General features: G+C 32.8%; 2 protein-coding genes across 6 annotated transcripts in view; one reads left to right on the forward strand and one right to left on the reverse strand.

The window, feature by feature from the left end:
• LOC106065319 (uncharacterized) lies at window positions 1–12,233 on the reverse strand. Of its 3 annotated transcripts, none has more exons than XM_056011217.1 (5): window positions 11,285–11,548; window positions 7,143–7,733; window positions 4,879–5,211; window positions 4,394–4,474; window positions 1–1,074 (listed from the first exon to the last, which is right to left on the reverse strand). In XM_056011217.1, the coding sequence occupies exons 2-5, from the start codon at window positions 7,174–7,176 to the stop codon at window positions 1,046–1,048; spliced, it is 477 nt and encodes a 158-aa protein (XP_055867192.1). In that variant the 5' UTR covers window positions 7,177–7,733; window positions 11,285–11,548; the 3' UTR covers window positions 1–1,045. The 3 variants fall into 3 exon arrangements, with proteins under 3 accessions (XP_055867192.1, XP_055867191.1, XP_055867190.1); XM_056011216.1 differs by lacking the exons at window positions 1–1,074; window positions 11,285–11,548 and adding exons at window positions 1,985–2,087; window positions 12,145–12,233; XM_056011215.1 differs by lacking the exon at window positions 1–1,074 and adding an exon at window positions 1,985–2,087 and having other exon boundaries at window positions 11,285–11,552.
• LOC129922937 (uncharacterized) overlaps window positions 11,608–25,351 on the forward strand; it is a 27,693-nt gene continuing 13,949 nt past the window's right edge. Inside the window, exons 1-5 of one of the 3 annotated variants that reach the window (XM_056011210.1) lie at window positions 11,608–11,684; window positions 13,747–13,787; window positions 14,774–14,843; window positions 16,174–16,364; window positions 23,510–23,711. In XM_056011210.1, coding sequence (XP_055867185.1) covers window positions 14,786–14,843; window positions 16,174–16,364; window positions 23,510–23,711 — 451 coding nt within the window. In that variant the 5' untranslated portion in view covers window positions 11,608–11,684; window positions 13,747–13,787; window positions 14,774–14,785. Of the gene's footprint in view, window positions 11,685–11,773; window positions 11,881–13,746; window positions 13,788–14,773; window positions 14,844–16,173; window positions 16,365–23,509; window positions 23,712–25,351 lie in introns of those variants that run through there. The other 2 variants (XM_056011209.1, XM_056011211.1) reach the window with 2 other exon arrangements.

Below are 25,351 nucleotides of genomic sequence, written 5' to 3' on the forward strand. Positions count from 1 at the left end.
TTATTTTTGTTTACATGATCGGAGCTTACTGTCTTGAGGATATAGGGTTGGTATAACATCAGAAATGGGGATAAATGTCTTGAGCATAAAGCTCTAGAGGTGGTAAAACTTTAGGATTGGAGCTAAATGTCTTTTTAAACAGTCTAGTACATTCATGACACCACATTTTTTTCTTCGCTCTCACTGCTCTCTTTGATTGTAATATTAAAGTTCATTGTGAAAAGTGTTGATTAACTTTTTTCACATAGTTTATACGTTTTTATCAAAAATGCACTTAGCTTTATACGATTAGGTTTAAGAAAATGTTGTTGTTGTTTTTGTTTTTTGTCACACAAAGACGGTAAATGAGTGAAAAAATCTAATAGCTCGACAGTAATCCACCCTACAACTTTGACAAGAAGTTGTGGCATATCATTTGAAGTAACAAGTCTATGTCTTTGGGTCAAAACTGTCAACATGGCTCTGAAGTCTGCTCTGTTGCAATATTATCCTTACGCTTGATGCGCAGTGAGTAAACCATTAGTGACTCACAAAGAATACAATACAGAAAGTAGTACCATTTGTTATAAAAACAAAATGTTTCTTTAAGCATAAAACTTATGATGACTAGAGCAAATAAATGTACATTATCTTTGTCTAACATACGACAAACTTGTGAGCAGTAAAAATAGATAAATAGTGTTTCTAGTGAACAGACCCGTTGTTTCTTATGTCTCCATAACGTTAACCTTCTTTAACGAATGTTCCCAACTGTCTGGACATTTAGACCAAAGATTTCTGTGTGCATGTCAAAAAAATTCCACCTCTACTTAAAGTTTTTCTCTTTTCGTTGAACTGACATCTCTGACGTCTTGTTTTAGTATTCGTTGATTAGCATTGTTTTTTCCATGGTCTCTGCCTTTTATCTTATCCTTGCTTCTAATCTGACTTGCACCTTTTACTTGTCTAACACCATGATGTCCCACATTTTGCTTATTCTTTGTGATTCTTCCTTTCTGAGTATCTTGAAGGCCAAAATTTCAGGTAACAGCTTCATCTTTTTTCTTTATAATCTCCTAGACTTGGTCTCAAACTCTGCAATCAAATCATGTATGGATTGACATTTGTCTTGCTCTAAGTTTAATAAATATTTTTTTAAAATACTGTCGCCCTGCTCAAAAACTTTCTCTGTGTTAGATATGATAGTATACAGTAAGCAAAAAGTTTACAAAAAAGTTTAGATTCATTTTGTTTTGTGTATATGTGTATTTATATGGCAACAATAACGTCCTAATATAACCAAAGATTGGAGTAGGATATGAAATAAAAACACTTCATATGTTAGCGTCTTTGGAGACAGTCAAGTTTGTTTAATCAAGAATGTTATGAACTTAGTTATTTGATTAGCGATAGCAACGTCATAGGCGGTTTTCGTTCAGTACGATTTAATGTTTTGACCGTCAACACTCTTGATTTAACCATTTCATTGTTGACCTTTAGCCTGTCTTTAGTTGATTAAATGGAAAAAGTTATTAACTCCGCCGGAACATAGTCAAGAATCCACTCAAGACAGCGAACAGGCTATCAACATCCCTTATTCTTGTGTCACTGCTAGGTGGAAGTGAAAGGATTATTGCCTTAGATCCGTTCTTTTTTTTATAGTTCATTAGGCAGATATTTTAATAAGGATGAGATCTCTTCTCTAACAGACATAATTACTTTTAACAATAACAATACTATTATAAGTTACGTTAGTACAATAGTTAGCTCATATTATATACTTGACAACAAAAAATAACGCCAACGTTATAACACCATATTCATTAGACTCAAGAACACATTCTCACTTTATACACGCTACACACAATACAATATGAACTCTCTTGCTAAGGGCAAAGTATGTACATACCAATAGCATACACATACACAAAAACACTATGCCTACTGTGTTAACATGCAAACTCATACTTGATGACAACACACTCAACAATAAAAAATATCAACCAATTCATCTTTATCAATTAACTTTATTTTTAGAAGTTAAAAATACCAAGAAAAGTGGAGATAAACCTTGTGTAGAGAATTACGTAATAATAACTTTGACACAGCTAGAGTAAAATAAAATAAATACATGTTAATGTAGAAATTATATAGTCAAAGAATGTATATTAATGCAAAAAAATATGTATAACAAATATAAAGAAAATATAAAAATGAATTTGTTAACTAACCTTGTCTTTATTACCATTTTCACAATGTTTTTTTCTTATTGAAAAATAGTGATATACTAAATGAAGTTATATTGCATCCTTGTACAGCAGACAAAGCGCAGCTTTGATAATAAATATATGTATAATAATAATAAGATTGTCTTCGAGTCCGAAAATTAATGAGGAATATATATATATATATATATATATATATATATATATATATAGAGAGAGAGAGAGAGAGAGAGAGAGAGATTTAGATAGATATAGCTATAGACAAAGACATAGGTATATATGTGGGTAAAGGAAAAAAAACAGCCCCCAAACCCATTCCCCTCAGAAAAAAGATATTGGCTAAGCGCATAAATTATTACAGGATACGAGGAGAAACGACACTCATAAATATCTCATCTCTGTTGGAAATACTGCATACACCAACATTCCAGATAGCATAGTATAAATGAAATTTTGTATAAAAATGGCCATAGTCTATCAATAAATTAAGGTTTAAGGGTTAAATTCATAAAATAATGGGTAGCGGGGTGTTTAGCTTAGGATATTCGGCCGGAGTCGAAAACGGCGAAATAGTGAAAAATGTGTCGATTATTCGTCAGGAGCCGGAGCCGGAGCTACCATTTCGGCGCACCCTTAGTGTATATATGTATGAATAAATTAATTAATGTAAGTTTGTATGATATATTTATGTATGCACACTTGTATGTATGTATGTATGTATGAATGCATGTATCTATATATGTATGTATGTGTGTGTATGTATGTGTGTATGTATGTATGTATGTATGTATACATCTATCTATCTATCTATCTATCTATCTTTCATTCTATCTACCTATCTAATCTTATCTTATCTATCTATTTTAATATTCTTTAAGCTCTATCAATCAAATTATCTCTCCCTTATATTTCTTGTCTTAAGAAATACATTTATACTTTTCTTTTTATATAGGTATTTAACAAAGTACGTTTTGTCGATAAATATACCTTAATATAATTAGAGCTTAAAGTTTTAAAAATATAATTTACAATTTTTTTTCAATTTATAAAAAATGGTTTCATTTATTCCAGGATTTTTAGTATACACCACTAAGGGCTGCCTGGCGGTTTGACATGAGCTTCGGACGGTACATACGACGGTTCTGAGCGTAAACCCCACCGCTGCCGACCTTCGTTGTCCTGTAGGTTGTATGAGCTACGACGAAAATTGGAAAAGAAATTGTTAACTGGTGTTAACAATTTTTGCTTCGAAAATTATAATTACGAAAAAAAAAAGTTTGAAAATGATAAAAGTATCTAATGAAACTCATATTTTACAAGCCTTGAGTTAAAATGTTACTTTAAGCAGAAAAAAACAAACTCCCTTACACATCTTACAGAGCGATTTATTTTAATGAATGTTAGATTTAAAAAAAATAAAAAAATAAAAACAATAGAACATTTTTACACTGCCCTTCTCCCATCTTTTACTTGAGAAAAAATTCTGGTTAAACGAATGTAGATCTACTACACTTTATAACTTTCCAATGAAAGGCCTTTATATCTAGACTTATAAGAACAACGCGTAACGTTTTCCTAAAAATAAATTTATTAACTTTTGATTCCAGTAACTTCGCAGAATTTAAGTCATTGGTTAACATTCATGACTAAATGCATGACGTTTAGCCTAGAAGTCTAGATTCATAGGACTATAACTGGAAATGTTAAAAAATCTGAGTAGATTTATACATTCGATTGACCATTTTATTTTTCGGTTAAGGGATAAGAAAGAGTAACAATGTTCTATTTAAATTTGTCTAGTGTTAGATCTAGATGTCCATAGAATGAAAACACCAATAAACAATTGCATAAGGATGCAGAAGTATGCAATGCCTTTGGCTGAATCGATCACATCGTTCGCACAAACAGCTGATAATTTCAAAATCAAGTGTTCGGTAATCGAACCAAACATTATTTTTATTCAATGTTATTAAAATATTTAATTATATTTTTAGTTTTTATTATGGCGGTATCGCCTTTAAAAAATAAAATTTTAAAACTATGTTTTCTTGTTTAAATATTTAACGTGTTTGTTTGTTTAAAATAATGTAAACATAATTTGTTAAAGCTACCCTTTCAATCCTAATGTAATGATTTGATGCTCTGGTTTGTTCAACGATGTTTACATGAATTGAAATAGTAATGTTTACCTGTGTCTTCTTGCTTCATATTCGAAATGACAGACGAAGATTCTTGAGGAAATCTAGAGAATGGCGACGTTGTCTTTATATCTGTGTTAAAAAATGAATCACTCATTTTTATTTTTTTTTCTTTGTAGGACAAACTATGCTTATATAGCCTTTGATATAGTTGAGAATTGTTTTTTTTTAGTTTTATTTTAAAGTCGTCATAATAGACAGTAAGAAAGTTTTATTAAATATAGACAGTTCAAAGTCTAGCTTTAATGTTTTTATTAGAATAGCTAAAATAAAAAGTTAATATATCTTTACCTGATTATTATTTTAATGAAAGTAAAAGGTAGTTGGTATATAATATTTACTTGTTATTATATAAGTTTTAAGTTGCACATTTATCTAAGCCTACTTTAAGTGAAAAAAATAATTTAGGCCTTAACAATTTCGGCATATCGTAGATCTTGAAAAAAGTGTTGTGAAAATTATTTTTGATGACATACCGCATAATGTTAATTCACGAGAGTAGAGCACACCAGGGTGTTCAATTTTCGCCTCTCCGAGGTATTTTAATTTCCACAAAACACCATCAGTTCTCGAAATCTTTTTAATAACTATACAAGTTGTAAATGTGCTGTTGTCTTTAAAAAACTCAAATGATGATTCAACTGTGTTTCGATCTAGATCTTTACATCCGTCAGTAACAGAGCATATTGAGACAATGCTGTCACCTTTGTACCAAGCAATTTTTATTTCCTCTCCTGAAGTATGATTGCTTTCAAAAAATAGACTTATACTTCTGCCTTCCTCTATACAAGAAGTAGAAAATGAACAATCTGAAAACAGATATTTTATTTTTTATCTACATAAAAACCTTTGGATCTCGGTACATGACAGGTTTATATTTAATCAATTAAGCAGAGAGAAATAACAAAAGCTTAACGAATCGTCGCTCACAAACATGTGTATTATTATTTCCGTTGCATATCTACACGTCAAATTGGTTGTTACTCAATTCGACAAACAACGAAGCATAGTTACATAGTTATAATTTTTTTCTTTTTTTTTTCCATTATTCAAATGGGGAATGACGGCATTATGAAGTTGCATGCAATTCTTCCGTAAGTTTTTATCTTCACTAAGGCTGTAATCAGTGGCGTATCTAGGGTGGGGGAGGAGTAGAGGGCATTTTTTACATCCTCCCGGTCCCCACTTGAGAGGACCCCCAATTGAGTGTTCAACATTGTTTTTAACATTAAATATTAAGTATTACGACAAATGCAGGGGACCCCAAAGAGTTCAAAACCCCCGGACTCCCAAAAGATTACTAATTCCTAGCTACCTCACTGTATGTAAAGATACATTTATGGAATTATTGTCAATAAAAGTATCAGTCAAGAAATAGATATACAGCAGCTACTTTAGAAACTGAAAGCTTCGGGAAAAAAAAGCATGACATTTTATTACAAAAATACTGACTCGATTTTAAGGAATAAAGCAAAAAGTCAGACGCGTACAAGAAGCAAGTCACTATTTTGAAATTAAAAAAAAAAAATGCGCAAGTATATTGCCCATCAGGAAGCACTACTTGCAGAGACTTTTCCTGAAAAAAATGTTGCAATGTAATGAACTCCATTATAGCTTAAGCTCATTGCCATCGCCAATATAAAGAATTTCTAAACGAGGTAAATAGTGAGTGCGGAGATTTCTCCTGCATTTAAAGGTTAGTTGGTTTATAAGAGAAGACGTTTTTAAATATTTCTCGTCACTTCTTACTGAAATAAATGCATTGCTTCTTGGTGAAATAATCCAATATGCAGTCATTTATTTTCAGCAGCAGCAGCTTAATCAGAACAAGAGATACACTGTTATTGAATTTTAGAAGAATTAAATTCATTCGAAAACAAATTGTTGCTTTTTGCTGTATATACAAAAGATTGTAATTCTTATTAATCCCATAGAATAGTTTCAATTAAAGCAAAGCTTAAGTTGTTTTTTTTTATTTTTGTATGTAGTTAGAAAATGTAAATAAATTACATTCTGTAATTGTTTAATTTTGCACCTTTGTAGACGAGTTGAAATGGCGACCACTGGACTAGTTAGTTATAATATTTTTTTTTTATACTTGTCGCCATATCTTTAGCCGTTGTATGATATAGCCCCAGATTTTCTACATTTTGAGTGTTCATTATTATTTACGCGTTGTTTTTTCTGTATTATAACCCAATTTTTCTAAGAACGTATTTTAATTGAACTTTTCAATATAGTCTATATATATCTCTATCTATCTATCTATCTATCTATCTATCTATCTATCTATCTATCTATCTATATATATATATATACATTAAAAAAATTAAAAGCTTTAATGTCCTCCCCCCTCTCATTTTTTTACAAGATAAATGTACAAGATATGGAAGTAAAAATGTAGATTCTAGAAACTTTAGTAAACGCACGTTTAAATTTAATAATTTTAATTGTACACATTTCACAGAATAAGAATATTGATCAGAAATATATAATTATATTTCTATGTCCGCCTTTCTAACTATAATTTTATTCATTTAAGTTGTAAAGATTATTTTCATTTTTAATATGTACTTGTTAAAAATGTAATAAAAATCTAATAAGAATAGGTTTGCATTTTTTGTTACAAACATAGGTCATCCTGAATTCCATTATTTCGTAGATAAAAATAAGTTTATTTACCATGAAAAAAAAAGAATCTTTTCTTTGCTAAAAAATGAAATTTAAATTAAACATTTACCAAAAAGAAAAGCAGCCAAGACAAGTATCTTCATTTCAAAACAATCACTTTGCTGTAAAGTAAAACTTTATACCATCTAAAAAAAAAGCAAGAAAGAATAAAATCAATTAGATGGCCACTTCTTTCAAAACTAACAAATATATGGTAAAAAATGTGTTGTCAGTAGCGGCCAGTACATCGTACCCATTCTCACAGGCTTTATTTTTTTTTTGAATATTGAGTATTTTATATGTTTCTTATTTCACCAGTAAAAGTTTTAAAATTAATAACTTTTGTTTTGCCAGTATATATTTTTTTTACCATTCAATTAAATTATGTTCAACTTATGGTTTCACTAACGCCAAAATAGTTACACTTTAGATTATACATACATTTTAGTTAATTAATTGTTTCACCTTCCTATTGTGACTAACAGAAGGAAAAACCACATCAAAACCTGACGTCTTACCATTTTACCTGCATATGTAATTTCAACTCTAGTTTTGAGAACAAAAAAAGTTCGGTTACCGTGGTTCTTCTTTAATTTCAAAAATTGAAGAGGCTCTTCAATGCAGACAACTTATAAACCACTTATCACTTTGTCAGGCTTTCCTACCAAAAAAAAAATGGTGAGGTCACTGTAACAATATGACAACCTATGTTAAATAACAGTTTATATTAAAAGCATTTTGAGAGATGCAAATACACAACTAGATTCTTGATTTCTATCAAGAATATAATTGGCTTCTTTAAAAAAAGATTATATTAATATTATTCTAATTATTGAGAATGTACATAGTATATATTTAATATAAGATAAATGATTTGTATTATATAAAAAAAAAATAATACAAACCTATGAGAAATAGGTTCTAACGTCTGTATGAATTATGTAAAAAAAATATTGGCGAGGGCAGTTGGGATATTTGTGATATGTATAAAGTAATCATACTTTATTAGAGATTCTCATATATGGCTGAACAAATATAATTAGCTAGAACTTTGATTTATCCTGTGTAATGGAAGGGTTTATAAGATTTACTTTATTAAAAAGATATATTCAATTTTCTAAGCACTTCTTTGTTTAGCACAAACTAATTTCCATACGGACGAAACAGTAGTATTCAAGAAGCCTAAGTTGCTTTCTGTATATTACCGATGTCTCGAGTCCCCATAGAAGGGTTAGAGAACCACTGCCTGGTACGAGATGATACTTGTAGACAGACGTCCGAAAATCGCTACTCCCTTAGCCACACATGATCAATGTCCCCCTAAAATTGAAGTGTCATACAAAAAAAAGCGGCTTCTCAGAACTGTTAAGTGGTCCACCCCGTTAGTTGGATGTTTATTTAAGGTAGATTTCATTATGTTAAATTACATCATTAATTAAGCTTCGATATTTATTGAACATTTGTGAATTATTTTTTTTTTTGGGGGGGGGAGGGGGGGGGAGGGGAGTGGAAACTTACGTAGAAAGATTGATCTTATTAAATGTATGCGGTTCACATATATTGATTCCTGCGTACACTTATATCCTTATTCATGTATACAAAGTTATTAACATCATTAAAGACTTTGTGCCGTTGCAATGAAATGTTTATACCAGATTCCCAAAGTGGTCTATATAGGCCTTCAGGGGTCTACAGTGAGTACAAAAATAAATTTGGGGTCTGTGAGATGTTAACGGGGGTCTACGATAGTGGATCGAAATTAGAAGATTAAGTTTCTAAATATTACTTTCTATGAATTAATCATTTCTACTTAAGTTAATCTCTTGCATTTCAACCATGAATTAATTTGTTAAAATTATAAAATATCAACATCATATTTAAATATCTGCATTGTGTTTACATGGAACTAATATTCAAATTTATCCAAAAAGAAATGTTAGTACACTGATATGCAAAGATTTAAGTAATGACGCTATGAAACCATTTAAGCTGAAGGATTATTTGAGATGATGATACTTGATACAATTTATAAGCCTAAACATATGAAACACTTTTCAACACTTACAATTCAGAATAGACCCGCAGGGAAAAGAATTTTCTCTTCAACATTATAAGATCTGACTATCTGTGAGTCTCTTACACTCTCTGTACTATACCTTAAGGAGGCGCGGTGGCTGAGCGGTAAAGCGCTTGGCTTCCAAACCGAGGACCGGGTTCGAATCCTGGTAAAGACTGGGATTTTTAATTTCGGGATCTTCGGGCTCTATACTATGCTGTAGTATGGGTACCTGACATTAGTTACAGAAACTTTAGTTAGGGAAATGTAAAGGCGGTTGGTCGTTGTGCTAACACCCTTGTGAACCGTAGGCCACAGAAACAGATGACCTTTACATCATCTGCCCTGTAGACCACAAGGTCTGAAAGGGGAACTTTTTTTTTACTTTTACTATACCTTAAGCAAAATAGGGAACGCCAAAAACTATAGGCAAACATTCAATTTGCTAGCTATTAAAGACAACATAAGAACTGTTTTACACAAACATGCATATGATACCATATAACGAATTCATGTAAGCATCGATACAGTTCAAATGTGTAGGCCTATTGGAAAAATAAGTTAATTTGGTCAATTAAACCTGCATGGTAATGAAGCATTATTATTCATAGTGTTACAAATGACCAGTGACTGGAAGAGGTTAACGTCTGACCCCGGCGAGATAACACAGGAGCGAATTTTCTCTGGAATGTACATGTTTAAACAAAGACAGGAAGTGACGTGTCCTTACGTGTTATTCCAGAAGGTACTAGATAGAGGTCACTACTTGTGACCCCGGCAAGATGACACTGCAGCGGGTGTTTTTGAATCTACATGCATAAACAAAAATAGGATGTGACATTTCCTCACGTGTTATTCCAGAAAATACTAGCAGTGTTTATGCAACTTTGGAGAAGCGATTAGGGACTCTATATAAGCCAGAGAGTTAATGTGAAAGTCAGTCGTGAGTGAGTCGTATGGAGTCGTAGGTAGAATCGTCGGTACAGTCTTCGTTACTGTTGTCTACTGTGCGAGACAGTGGAAGAGAAATGTGTGCGACTCGATGCAAGTTAACTAGGGTAGAGTTAACTGGAGTGGATTACTGTCGTTAAAGTCTATATATCGAACAGTCGATGTAAGACGAGTGCGGCTCTGATTCGATAGACTTGAGTACGACTTGGTTCAGCTTTGGAAGACCTGGAGCGACACTGGCAAGTGTGTCGTTGGTCTGTTATATGGAATACGGCTCGACGCAAGTTGAGAAGAGATAAATTGCAACGAAGTATAGCTAACTGTAAACTGACAGATATTGAACAGTCTTCTACGCTACATATTATTGTGAAGAATTGTTAGAGTTAATAGTCAATAAAGTTATATGAAGCTGAAAGTTGAGTCGTCAAGTTCTTTGCAGTGTTTTTATTTATGTTCCCACTAATACATTTAGCCAGAAGATTCAGAAATACGTAACAATATTATGGTTTCTTGCATGAATCAAGACATCCACGTGGAACTGCTCTTTGCTGAGAACCTTCAGCAAATTCTCCTTGACACTGAGGTTCGATGGTTGTTGAAAATCTTAAGTTTGAAAATATTGTTTTTCTAAAATAGTGTTTTGTTGTTCATGGACACTTCTGATCCAAATTTAAAACAAAATAGTAATCAATCGGAAATCATAGTCTATTACGCAGAATAGTTCAAAAAATTTAATTAACTTGCTGCTACAAGGTAATAACTTAGTTCATAATCTCATGTTTTTTTTCTAAAAAATTAAAATGATCAATCAAAATTATTTAAAATTCAAAATTTAGAACAGTCAAACTATCATGAAGTTATTGCTTTGACATATGCTAAACATTTGATAGCCCCCTTCTATTCCAAATTTTAGCTAGGGATAGGGGGTATTCTGAATACCTTAACTTGTAATCGATTAATCTCATGATGATACAGGAAAAGACAGATTTAACATTACAACAACTGCTCTAATGAAAATACAATTAAAAAAATGGTAATTAGGACTTGTGGCTTCAAGAGATAATACTTGATATGTGATATTATGGAATATAACCACGAAGATTTTACATGTTTTTCCATCTTCATATCTAGAAATCTGAAAAAAATTTGTTAGCAATAAATTAAAAAAAAAAACACTAACCAAGAGGTTTTTAAATTAAACCTACCTAGATTGAAGCCCAATTTCGAAAAATATTATTGAAGAATTCCAAAAATAGCTTTTTTTTTTTTCTTTGGGTTGGGGAGAGCTTAATTCATGTAATAATTATTAAATTTTATTTTGCTTTCATTTAATTGGAACGTTTGAAATAAATATGTATGATTTAGCAATCAGTGATAAACAAACGCATTTATAGTTGATGAATTAAAAAAAAATGCATAAACAGGTGCCCTATTAATAACTGGAAAAACCACACAAAAAAGTTTGGGAACCACACGTTTACACCGTATGTAATTCTTCAATCTAAAGAAATAAAAAAATCATTTTACAGGTAGGCTATCCGGAGAATAATGGTGGTGTCACTAGTAAAAGCTTGTTCTGGAACTAAATCTAGATATAATTACTTGGTAATTTAAATTTAAAAAAAAAATTATTTCTAAAATTTATTTGAGAGAAGTTGTTTAATTGATGTAGAGCCTAGAGTGATTTATTTATTTTTAAATGCATATGATTAGGGAAACTAGATATAGATCTAGACCCCCAGTGTGTGTATAGCACAGTGTGTACTGTGCTCTGTATTCTTGCTAATGTTAATAACAATAGGTATATAGATATAGTTTTCATAATTGTCAATTTTTTATTTATTTTTATAATAAAAAAAATACTTTTTCAAATTTAAATATCATATTTTTCTCGATATATGTATCTGTATGAGCGTGTATTTAATTTTAGTGTGCGTATGTGTGTGTGTGTGTGTATTTTACATGTTTATTAAGTGAGAGAGACTACAGATAGTTTTCTGTTAAATGGTTTCTATATCTAGATTTATATCTAAAGAAATTACAGTTTGTAAATAAACAACTATACCAGTAATTTAATATTCGTATTTATAAATCTAAAAAATCGCAAATATGATAATGCATTTAGTAAAGACATGGCAATAAATAAGATTGGATTTTTCCGTACTTACTGTGGAATAGTTTGACTACAAATAGGTCTCTATTCTAAAGTAAAAATTAAAAATCTAAAGAAAAAAGTTTAAAAAAAAGATGCCGTTATTTTTAGCGGCCCCCGAAAGGGGAAAAGATGCTATAAGTTTTGTGCGAAATGACTGTCCGTCTGTCCGTCCGTCCCGTTTAGATCTCGTAAACTAGAAAAGATATTGAAAATCCGACATCACAATATTTTAGACCATTCAAAGTTCTGATGCAACGGCTACTTTTTTTTTTCAGAAAGCGAAAAATCTAATTTTTAAATCAGTTATGCAAGCAGTTTTTTAAAGAGAAAAAGCTAATTAGTATGCATTATAAGTTAGACCTAATTTAAAATGAATAGTAATCTTATAAACTTCATTTTTCTGAACATTTTTTTTAATTGCGGAATTTTTTGTTTTTTTCTTTAAGGATTCGAATAAGAGATTGAGCCTTTTCAAAACAATTAGATCAATTATAAGACATCAGTTAGGCCAGGGGATGCGCGGTGGCTGATTGGTAAAGCGTATGGCTTCCCGGGTTCGAATCCTGGTGAAGACTGGGATTTTCAACTTTGGAATCCTTTGGCGCCTCTGAGTCCACTCAGCTCTAATGGGTACCTGACATTAGTTGGGGAAAAGTATAGGCGATTTTGAGTTTGTGTTTCCATACAAACTGTCTTTTGTAACCTTGTTTTATTTTATTTTATTTTTTTGGGGTGGGGTTGGTGTGTAATACTGTTTGTGAAGATGGGTTATTCTATATAAAATCAGTCTAAATCTAAAAAAAATCTATGACTGACTAAATAAAACATTGTGATGTATGTTCCACTAAATACTAGAAATGAAAAAAAAAAAAAAGATTCAGCTCAAACTAATCAGAATGCATTTATTTTAAGATCTTTGAAATTCAAGTGCAGGACATTGTATTTATGCTGTATTGCTGGTGGAGGGACGTTTCATTAAAAAAACAATGTGTTGTGGGCGTTATAATGCACACAGTCGAGAAGGTTAAGATTAATAGTCCTAAGAAAATATTATGTATACTATATAAAAGAGGGAACTAGAAATCGTAAGGTGGTCCAGGACTTTAGTCAAATATAATTTCTTTCCCTTGTTCGAGATACCAAACAAAATAATTAATTACCAAAAGTTTATTAACTATCTTGTACATTTTTTTATTAATTCTTGTGTTTTTAGGTAAAAAAAAATAATTGGAAAAATGTCGACTTGATCCTAGATTGCGTGTTGAAGAAATAACGTGTACAAACTTTTTTTACCAGACAGATACACATGGCAAACAGATTTAGTTAATATAAGTTTAGTAAAAGCATATTAAAACAACACATTCAAACATTAATTGTTTGGTTCAGATTTACTTGAATACAAATTTCGACGCCTCAAAGTACAATTACATGTATATATAAATCTAGGTCACGTGTACAAATACTGTAATTTTTTTTTAGCTTCTCAAATGATAATTTTCGCTTTTTTCTCAGTTTCCAATTCAATGTATGTCGAATTGAGTTGAAAGTGTCAGGTATTGTCCATTCCATTCTAGATCTACATAAAATAAACCTTTTTTTGAAAGTTAACATCTAACATTAATGCAATATAATTTGTTATTTGGTTGTATTGTATCTGTTGTACTAGATCAAGGATACACAAACTAAGAACCATATTTTCTGTCACTCTATTCCAATCAATGTATCAGTGACTTCATCCCCTACCATTTGACTGCAAGTATGTAAGTCTTTATTCGAATGAGTGTTTCTTTTAGTATTTTAATGCCCGAATAGGTAGGGGATGAAGTCACAGGACAAACTGATTGGAATAATGTGACAGATATACGGTTCTGGTATTATTAGAATGTTCTTTGTGTTAAATATTTTTCTTCACACCAAATTTGTTGTTGCGTATGTCTACTAGAGTCACTGTGTAATATTACCCTAAAGTATAGCTTCAAAATAAAAAAACATCATAGCAGACGAAATATTTATTTATTAAATAAAAGAGGTCACAATAAATCGTCCACTTCCGCCATCAATGAAAACACTTCAAATAGTTCATATAATTATGCAATATAATCTAAAAAATTTTTCTTAACGTATCTCTACCAAAATGTCTTCTAGTTCCACGACACATTTACATATTTGGTAAATTTCAATCATTTTCAAACAAACGCTCAAACACTGTATCTCTTTCATTTAATTTTTTCTCGACCTAGATGTCTTCGTTCTCTCTTTATAATATTTCTCTCTGAGCGCTAAACTGTAAAATAAAGACAGGAGAGAAATAGTATAAAAACTTTAAAATTATGTCAAACATATTAACATGCGGTGTAAACAAAATAGTCCCATATAAAATAAAATTATTGCTGAAAGTCAAAGCCTTAGCAGCACCAATATTTACTTACGGAGAACAAAAATAAATGTATATTAAAAACCTGGGGTTCAAATGGCAGGTGATGAATTGATATAGAAATATGATTTAAATGAATTATAATCTCATTACATTATCCTTCAGGTTAATATAAGCATGTGGAACATCATACCTGTAATTGTGATACTTTTAATTTTGCCAACATCCACAGAAGGTAATCTTCTTTTTTTAATTTTCTTTCTTATAATTATTATTTGAATGTTTCTATTTATAAAACTTTTAAAATGTAAAACGGACCGTTTTTGTTTTTTTTTTGCTTTATCATTAATAACCTTTATAATTTTCGATACTTTTTAGATGAAGCACTTGTTACAAAGAAATGGTCATTGAATGTCTTTACTTCTTTAGTTGTTCTTATTTGTATCAAACTGTACAAAGAGATTATTTAGTTTCTCTATTGTTAACAAATCTACAGCAACGTCTCTCAAACTGTGGACGCCTCAACCCCCCATTAAAGGTGGCGTAACGTTCTGACAAAATTAAAATTTAAAAACGTTGGACGAGTGTGCTTTTTTTTTTTTTTTTTTTTTAAAGAATAAATGTATTTTTTATTATAGTAAGAAATCAAAATTTGTGTATTAATAAAGAAACAAATATGTGATGTCTTTTCATCTTTGTAGTAGAGTCTTCTGGATAGTTAGCAAGAAATATTCTGCAACATAGATTGACTTAAAACGTTCTTTTAAAATACACATCTCAATACCGCTTCAACAAAGCCATTCCTGCAATAAAATACAACCTGATTTTTAGGACGATTAATGTACTCGCCACAGATTTGGATTTATATAGAACTTCAGATCGACCTGACCCAGTTTATTTTTTTTTACTTTGCTTGCTTCTTACTAATGTACAAAGCTGATTGAGCAAAAAGAAAAAAAAAGTTGGGTATGCAACTTGGCGCCAGGTGTGTGTGTGTGTGGGGGGGGGATTGCAAAAGTACTACTCGGTAATATGGGGCTAGGAAAGGCGTCAGCTGTAAGCTAAATAAACTTCATTTAGTGTATTTCTCCTTAACCTCCCGATGCTTTTAGAAATAAAAATAAATTGTGTAATAGTACTACAGGACAATCTTGTAGCGACTAGGCTAACAGTTCCTATGTTTGAAAAAAAAATATAGCGTAAAAATTATGGTGTTGACTAGATACAAGCTGTAAAATTTAATTAAATTTAAGTAAGCTGTTTTTAAACTTTAAATCTTATCATGATTTTCTGGCAATTGTGTCCATAGAAATAGACAATACAATAAAAGCATAATTATATTGTCCTAGATTCCTCTGAAATATTAGCAGAGCCAGGCGCTTTATATCTTTTGAGCTTCTCAACGAGTGCAAATTATATAATTATTTTTTTTTAATTAAACCGTTGGGGCACCACACACAACAGTGCTTCTAAATTAGTCTCTGTGTTTTGCTTCAGACAAAAAGCAAAAGACAGGATTCGAGGATATTTGCATACAATTAATTTATAAAATGTTTCTATTTTAGGATGTGATACACAAAGAAAAATCTTTGTTACTTTAAGAAACATAACACTTAAAGAAAACAGAGACTATCTCATAGAAAATGAGAACCTGCAAACCAATGGATCTATCTATATTGACAAGCTTTACGACATCAATGCCATACAAGCGATATGTAAAATTCTACACGGAGACACAAACGAAACTCTAGAAGAGGTAAATATCTTTATTATGTCAAAGTAGACAAAATCAATTGATCCTTCCGAAATATCTCAATTAGTTTAAATATATATAATATATTGTTCAGGATGTTTTTTTTGTTAAAACACAACAACAAAAAAAACAATAACAACAAAAAAAAAACAATAACAAACAAACAAACAAAAAATCAGCCAACGGATGTTCTTTTTTTTCTTCTAACTTATATTACATTTCATTTCCGTGCTTATCCATCCGTCCAAGTGGCGCTACAGCCCATGGAGGGCTCTGGCCTGCTTCAACACACCCTTCCATTCAGATCTCTCCTGGGCCTTTCGTCTCCACCCCTAACCCCAAGCTGCTTCAGATCTGCTTCCACATCACCAATCCATCGCATTCGGGGGTCTGCCTTTCTGTGCTTAAACGTTGCAAAAATTCATAACCAATAATGTTTTGTTCCGTTTTTTAACGTAAATAACATAAATGCCAAATGAAAATCTCTATACTGACTTATATTTCATTAACTATAACATTGTTTGGATATTGTTTTATAAAAAAAATAAAACAATTGCCAAATGATTGTTTGAAATCGCAAAATTGATTTATATTACACCTATAGATACTATAGTTTAATTATCGATATCAAATTGTTCCACATTTTCAACTTTAATCAAATTTATGTCAAATGACTTTTTTTTTCCAAAAATATCGACAATAGATTGTTCAGGATTAAAAAAAAAACATTTTACTAGAGATGATAATTGAAAATCACTTTTTAGATTTGTTTAACATTTGCTGAATTAATATTTTTTAGGGGTAAAGATTGTTCCGAATTTTCCGAAATGTACATAAAAAATTTACTAACACAAACAACTGTTTGAAATCCCTCTTTTAATAAATAAAACAAATAATCTTCTTCTCATTTAAAAAAAATCAGGTGCTCCGGATTTTTTTTTAAACCATTTTCACTCTTTTCACGTGAAATCGCAATTCTGTCTTACACTACTTTTGATTTTCTAGCTAAACGGTTAAAAAAAATATAATTTTCGTTAATATTATGTTCCGATTTTTAAGAAAAAAAATTCTAATACCAAAGTATGGTTTGAAAATCTTTCCACAAGACTATGATACATCCTAAAAATTTAATTAACGTTATTGTAATAAACCAGGTGGTGGCACAAATGTGGTAGTGCTGCTAGTCGAGCGGTCAACCGTGACGAGTTACGATGGTCAGCTGAGACGTTCTAGAAGGCCATCAGGGATCCTATATAAAAGCGAAGGAGTCAGAAAGAAGTCGCTTTACGTTACATCGCAACTTCACTAGTATGAGTCGAAGTCGGAGTCAAGAACCAGTCTAGGTGAAGTCTGTCTGGAACAGAGAATCAAGTGCAAGACTAGGAAGAGGCGGAGAATTAATACAGCGTTACAGAGTTGATATGTCGGAGCGTAAAGTTTTAGTACAGTCTATGTTACGTTGTTGCCAATTGTACGGTATTGGCTGTAATTTATTGAACATTAAACTGTTACGTTACTTTGGAGCCTTGAGTTCTCAAGTTAATTAAGTCGTGTGGTGCAGTTTACAGAGAGCCTGAATATTGAGATTCGTTCATCTGGAAGATTTATTTTCTCTCACTGTGTATATATAAACATCCGGAACAATCTATTATACATACTTATTTGTATATTTATATTTATATTTTAAGTTTAGTGTAATACACAATGGTCAATTTTTTAACAAAATTAATGAATATATTTAAACGGGGTGCAGTACATGACTAGTTAAGCGCTTGATTTTTGAACTTGGGATCCTGGGTTCGAATTTCGGTAAACACTGGAATTTTGAATATCGGGATTTCTTAGGGCGCCCCTGAACCCACCCAATTCTAATGAAAACCCAACTTTAGCTGGGGAAAGTAAACTCGGTTGGACTCAGTACTGGCCAGATGACACTCTGCTCGTTAATCTTTGGGGAAAAAACAGTTTATCTAAATCCTGCCCTTTAGATCGGAAGGTCTGAAAAGGGAACTTTACTTTACTGTTTTAATTAATATTATAAAGTAGAAACAACAAGAAAAATATCGAACCCGTTTTAATTCGAGCATTAAGAAAGTGCAGATGCTAATATAGTCCCATGATTTTTAATCGGACGAATGATCGTTGATCTTTTACACCAGTGGTTCTCAAACTTTTTTGTCTCGTAGACCACTTGCCATGTTTTCCGGTTATCGGTAGACCCCCTGCTTAACTTTCAAATTTTTCAAATTCAACTTTTTTTTTAAAACTAATTTCTATCTGTACAAAAGTAAAGTTCCCCTTAGACCTTGTGGTCTACAGAGCAGATGATGTAAAGGTCATCTGTTTCTGTGGCCTACGATTATCGAGGGTGTCATGTGACCAGCACAACGACCAACAGCCTTTACTTTTCCCAAGTAATATCTGGTACCCATTAGAGCTGGATGGCCTCAGAGGCGCCCAAAAGATCCCGAAATTAAAAACCCAAGTCTTAAACAGGATTCAAACTCGGGACCCCCGGTTCAGAAACCAAGCACTTTACCGTTCAGCCTAAACGCCTCCTAATTTCTATCTGTAGAGAGTTGAAAAGTGTAAAAGTAATTTAAAACTACATAGAGATTTTAGAGATCTCTCTTTTTCATTGATAAAATTAAAATAGCAATATGTATTGCTGGAATCTCCAAACACAATGGCCTTAAGTTTCATTGTAAGAGTTTTTGCAAAGAACAGTTTCTCGTGTATTTGGTGACGTTTCACGAGTTGCTCAGATATTGAGTCCGCGCGAAGATGTTATCACTATCGGGAGAAAGAGCGAAGGCGAGGGACTGTCGCCTAAACCAGTAAGCTTCGATCATGAAGGGCTCATTAGTCTTTGCTGGCTACCCAGCTAGCAGAAGTAAAACTGAATTCAAAACTCTCCTGTCTTGCAACTCAAACATGGGAAAGGTTTTGTGGGTTAACCTGAGGAAAAATAAGGAGCCGGCGACCATAATGCAGTTTGCAGCACACACCACTACATCCTGTCAGAACCTGTGACGCTGCTGAGCCCAAACGTATTATTATAACGTATATATGTAGTTTGCAAAGAATTACATATGAGCTTTTAATTCTATAACTTATGCCACCGAAGCAACCTTGAACTGTATTGTTGCTTAAAGAAATTCTTTTAATAATATCAGATGTGGGTTTGTGTAAAACAGGTTTTAAAACTACAACGGGTGATAAAAATCAATGTTTTACCTATGGTGTTTTGCCATAAATAAGTAAATTTCCCCTTTCAGACATTGTGATGATGTTATGGTCATCTGTTTCTTTTGCCAACGGTTAACGAGCAGGGTCTCATGTGGGCAGAACAACGACCAACCGCCTTTACTTTTACTAACCTAATTCAGGTACCCATTAGAGATGGATGGACTCAGGGGAGCCCTGAAAATCCTGAAATTCAAAATTCACAGAGATTCGAACCCAGGACCCCAATTACGGAAGCCAAGCGCTTAACCACAACCTCCACACCATTATTTTGCTATAAGTGAACAGATATTGTAAGACTCATAAACCACCATCTTCTCTACATGATGTTGATTAGAGATTTTGTGGGTCTATTCTGAACTTTATCTTTGAATGTTCAAAAGTTTTTCAAATCTATATCTTTTTATCAGGGTGATATTGTCGCAGATGATCGTCAAGCGTAATTAGTTTCATATCGTCATAAAAAAGGCAATCGGTAACCGTTTGGTTGACAAGGAAAGAATGAACAATTTTATATAATCAACGCTAAACAGTCTACAATTCTTTTTGTTAAACATTATTTACATGAAGACAAAATTAAGTTATTTTAATAAGTATTGAAATTAAATACAACAATTTTTCGTTTAAATAGCAGGATAAATATTCAAATGATTAACTAAGTTACAAATTATATATAGTGTGAAGAATTACATTAATGGGATGTAAAAATTAAAGTCACGACCTGCTTATATGAAATCTATTGTTATAGACCCCCTTGGACATGTCACCGACCCCCAATTTGTTTTTTCACTTTCGTAGACCACTTGAAAGTCTTCGTAGACCCCTGGGGGTCTATATAGACCACTTTGGGAATCACTGTTTTACACAATTGTATCGAACCTATGGCACCGTCAGCTTGATTGAATGCATAATTTTTTAATTCGACCAGCGGGCAAAACGTAATATGCGACTATTTATAGTTATGTTCTTTATATGGACTTTTAGATCCAACACTAAGCCTAAACCTCTGATTTAGAATCCTTAAGCTTCTAAATCTAGAATGTAGATGTTATATAATTTTCATTTACGTAAAAATATAAACTTAATAAACTTCTATAAAATTGAAGCAACTTTAAATTTACTCAAATATGAATGACTAATTACCAGTAAATTAAATTTTTGACTAATTGGTTAATGTTTGTTATTGATATATATATATTCCAGCATATTAATAATTTTGCTAAATTTCAGATTGATTTGATAGTAGGTATGGAGAAATAACTTGTTTAAATTTTTACCAGATACAATGACATAGTTAATATAAACTTTCTAAAAATTGAGAAGTATTATTTACAAATGGAATACTAATGGGTTATCATTGGTGATACTATAATATATATATATTGTTATGACTTTGCAATGCGCACCGCCATCCAAGATAGTGCAGAAAGAAGGTGCGCACTATCAGTGACCAGACAAGTCGGATGTTGACATAAGGGACTAACGATTTCCGCCCAAGTAGAGAGCCAATATGGAGATGCTGTACTCAAGGCAGATTCCCTTTGTGTTTGTCATGTCTCTATATAAATAAACGTTTATGTCCTCGTTCAGTTGCCTCCCTTAAGTTATTACAATTGTTCTCAGAAGTGGGATTTATAGGCAACTCAACGAGAGGAGGTAGGATTAGATCTCTATGGCATCGCTGAAGCTATTACATCAGCTCTTAATTAAAGAGCTAAGACAAGAGCTTCGAGACCGAGGTTTAAAACCTGTCGGTAGCAGGGAAACGCTCACGGCTCGTCTGCGGCAAGCTCTGATCGATGAAGAGGAAGATCTGGAGACCTATCAATTTGAAATTGAGCCAGGAATTGTTGATGTAATGGGCAAGAAGCAAGACTGTGGGGATACATTAAAGGAACAATTGAACATGATTAGGAATATGATGAGGAGCATGATGTGGAACAAAGTAGATGAAAGTGAGTTGCCAGTAGAAGGCCAAATAGACCAAAGTGATAACATTGTGTCGCAAGCAAAAGGAGGAATAAACTCGTTAGGGAAGGAGCAGTTGCCTGGTCAGGACTGTGGCTGCACAAACAGTGATGATGGAGGCGCTGGGGATTGGAGCGCCGTCTGTGACTGTGTTGTGGGCAAGTCTGTCCGGGTGACTTTCAAGGCGAGAAACGTGACGACGATTGCTGCGACGATCTGAACGGTATGTTTCAAATCGAAAGGAAAGAAACAAATGAAGAAACAAGAGAAGTCTGTTATGTGCCTGAAGTGTTTGTTCCTGTTGCACCTGTTACCAGTACCTCAATGAGCCGGACAGATCAAGACAATGTTGGGTCTGCGTCCAAGCTTTCTGCTGTGGACCTTAAAGACCTCTGTTTATCTGTCAGTACCTTAGACGAGAATTCAAACCATGAAAGCCTGAAGACCGTTTCTGATTCCTTGCCTTGGAAGACGTCGGGTGAAATTGTGAATACTGGCCCCAACAATGGCCGAGACAGAAACAACGAATTTGACTTTGGCAGCGGCATAAGAGAGAACTCGATGCTTGGCAACTGCATCCAGACGATTGACATGAACTGTATATGCGGCGCCATGCGGGGACAGTGCCCATGCCAAGAAACCCTGCTACAAGATCTGAACTTGACAGAAATGTGTACTTCTGCCCACATCAGAGAGAGTGACTTGAACGGTTGTGAATTAATTCCAGCGAAACCTGATGTAGCGGTGGAAGAACATTACAAGGATGCTTCATCGGCACACCTTACAGATGAGGCTGAGAAAGACTGTGTGCCTGAAACAGATGAGGCTGAGAAAGACTATGTGCCTGAAACCATGGCTACCAGTGGGCCTACAACTGTGTCACGAGATATCCATGGAAAAGGTCCGCTGACTCAGCGTCTTGGAACAACAACCCTGGAATCTACAAAGATCGCCACAACCTCCATTTGTGTTACGTGGCTGGCAACCATGACCTCCACTAACTCTCCCTGTGTCATCTCGCTGGCATCAGCGACTATCGTCATGAGGTTAAAGCAGCGACCACGACATCGTCTCAAGCGTAGACTGGCCAACTGGAAGAAGAGGAAGCGACGGCCGCGTAATACTGTGCAGATGGCTTCGTGGGCAACAGGCTCCCTGCCGTCTGTGGCTCCCACAGATCGACCTCCAACTGAACTGTCAAACCTCAGCTGCAGTGTTTCTTTTCGGGACGAAAAGTGCTAAGATGGGGGCAATGTTCTGACTTTGCAATGCGCACCGCCATCCAAGATAGTGCAGAAAGAAGGTGCGCACTATCAGTGACCAGACAAGTCGGATGTTGACATAAGGGACTAACGATTTCCGCCCAAGTAGAGAGCCAATATGGAGATGCTGTACTCAAGGCAGATGCCCTTTGTGTTTGTCATGTCTCTATGTAAATAAACGTCTATGTCCTCGTTGAGTTGCCTCACTTCAGTTATTACAATATATTAAATAAAAGAGCTCTAACAAAATACAGCTTCTTATATTGCCCTATTATTTTTAATGTGACGACTGATTGTTAATCTGTTACACAACTGTCTGCCTTCTTCTGACATTAGCAGACTCTCTAAACATCTTAGAAAGTATCTAGTATACAAAACACTCAATTTTTATGATTTAAACTGCTGACAGTTTATAAGCATTCTAGTACTACAACTAAAAGTAATTAATTATCTTACCATAACTCCTACTCAGCAATTCTTATATAATCTTACATTTTCCATTACAAATAAATACAAGATAAATTTAGGTGAAAATGTAGAATCTATGTTTCTCTATTACATAACAGCTGTAACAGTGTCGTTGAACTGTAATTTAAAACTAAATACACATTGCATAGTTTAAAGCTTTAATATTTTAATGCTATTTATAAAATCTACTTTTCTTTAATTCAGTTGGACGCTTTCTTCATTAAGGACTGTGCTACAATGCAGAAGAACTCTTCATTCTACTGCATTCCTAACGGAAGTAACTTTGACGTTTTCTTAAATATAAAAGCAAAAAGAATATTCAGCAACCATATAATGAGTTTGGAGTTAAAACTAACAGATAGAAATTGCATTAAACATAGCAATTCAATTACTGTTCCGACAATTTGTAAGTAATTTTGTGTTTGTTTGTTTTTCTATATTAATTTATGGTTGAAATTTAAAATTTGTTATAATAAAGTTTTATTTAATTTCTCTTTTTTTTTCTGAAAAAAAAATCAAGTATTTACTACATTGCTAATAAAACGATTTTGAAGATGCCACACATATTTAGATTAAGATTTAAGGATAGTCGCCGAAAAAAAACTTATTCGAAAAATAATATTTAAAAAAAAAAGCTGATTTGTAAGTGATACATTTGGTTTAATAGGCATTATTGTAGCTTTGTTAAGATTTAAACATAAATTGTGAGCTCTAGTCCCAAATTTTTTTAACTAGAAAAAGTATAGATTTATTAAAGATTGGAAAAAGGAAAAGAATATTAGGGTTCAGAACTCCCTGAAATCGTTACTCTTATACTGAAAAATTTCGTATGAATTCTGAATTTTCCAAAGCAAAGTCTTTCTTGAAAACATTATGATAAATTCATGTGAAATTACATAAACTTTGTCGCCATATTTGACTATTCTGTTTTAAAACATCATGTTTTCGTCTGGAGAGGGGAGGGGCAGTAAAGTAAAAACGATTAATCCTCGCTCTTTTTTATCATTTCTGCTAATGATTGCTTTTGACATTAAAGAATAGGGGTGTGACGACTTGATATTAGAATTTAATTTATATCAGTGCTATTTTTGTGATGGTACGCACCGTTACGGCGTACCTGCACCTTTTTCAATGTGGGGAAAAAATTATTACTTTTTTTGTATTTTAACGTTTATTATTAATTTATTAGTAGTTAAAAGGCAATCCATCACTAGGTATAGGAACCTTTTTTTCACGAGATTACAAAGAGAGTTTGTGTTGCCACACAAACTCAGAGGCGGCCCCCGTGGGAGACGAATCCCAGTCGGATCCGCATATTCGCAAAGAATATTCAAGACGTGATTTTGTTTTGATTGATAAAAGTAATAATGTTTTAAAGATTCATTTGGCGTTATAAAAATTTGTTTTTTTTAATGTAAAATCTCCCCCTGGTCGACGGAGGATGGCATCAAGCAGGCTATGAAACCGAGACCGTAGAGATAATCAGTCCTGCGCGCTAACCACACGACCAGGCATTGCTCTTAACTTAATGACAAACTGGTTACAAACTAATAGCCTACTATTGATAATATACCTACACATTACAGAATGACAACTACCGGATATGTATAATATGTCAGAAAAGCGATTTTAGATAATATTTTGGTATTGAGCCTTTTCATTTAAATGGAACTAGAATGAAAATGTAGATCTACCTAAATTAAACTTCTAATTTATCTCTCTCAATATCTATATCTACTAGATCTAGATATAAAATATATATTTGGGATAATGTAGATGTAATTTAGATAAGATTTATGTAGAAAAAAAGGTAAAACTTTACATCAAAGGACACTAGATAATCAATTAATAGACTAATTGCAATATTAAATGTTAAAATAGTAGATTAGTTTTAGTATTTTATAACAATTGCAATATTGACATATTGACAGTCTAGACTTTAGAAATAAAAATCTACACTTTAAGTCTAGAAATTAAAATTATAGATCTTGATCTAGTCTGAATCATGGCTGTCTGGTAGTGCGGTTTGCGCGCTGGACTGTCGTT

Source organism: Biomphalaria glabrata, chromosome 14 (assembly GCF_947242115.1).
Source record: "Biomphalaria glabrata chromosome 14, xgBioGlab47.1, whole genome shotgun sequence".
Classification (NCBI taxonomy): Eukaryota; Metazoa; Mollusca; class Gastropoda; family Planorbidae; genus Biomphalaria; species Biomphalaria glabrata.

Excerpts from the sequence above, each read along its gene's own strand:
- LOC106065319 (XM_056011216.1), bottom strand. The coding sequence starts at position 7,176 with ATGAAGATACTTGTCTTGGCTGCTTTTCTTTTTG. Across the intron at positions 4,475-4,878 it reads TCGTGAATTAACATTATGCG|ATATAAAGACAACGTCGCCA; the intron begins GTATGTCATCAA and ends TTTTTAACACAG. Across the intron at positions 2,088-4,393 it reads TATGAAGCAAGAAGACACAG|CTGTGTCAAAGTTATTATTA; the intron begins GTAAACATTACT and ends ATTTTACTCTAG.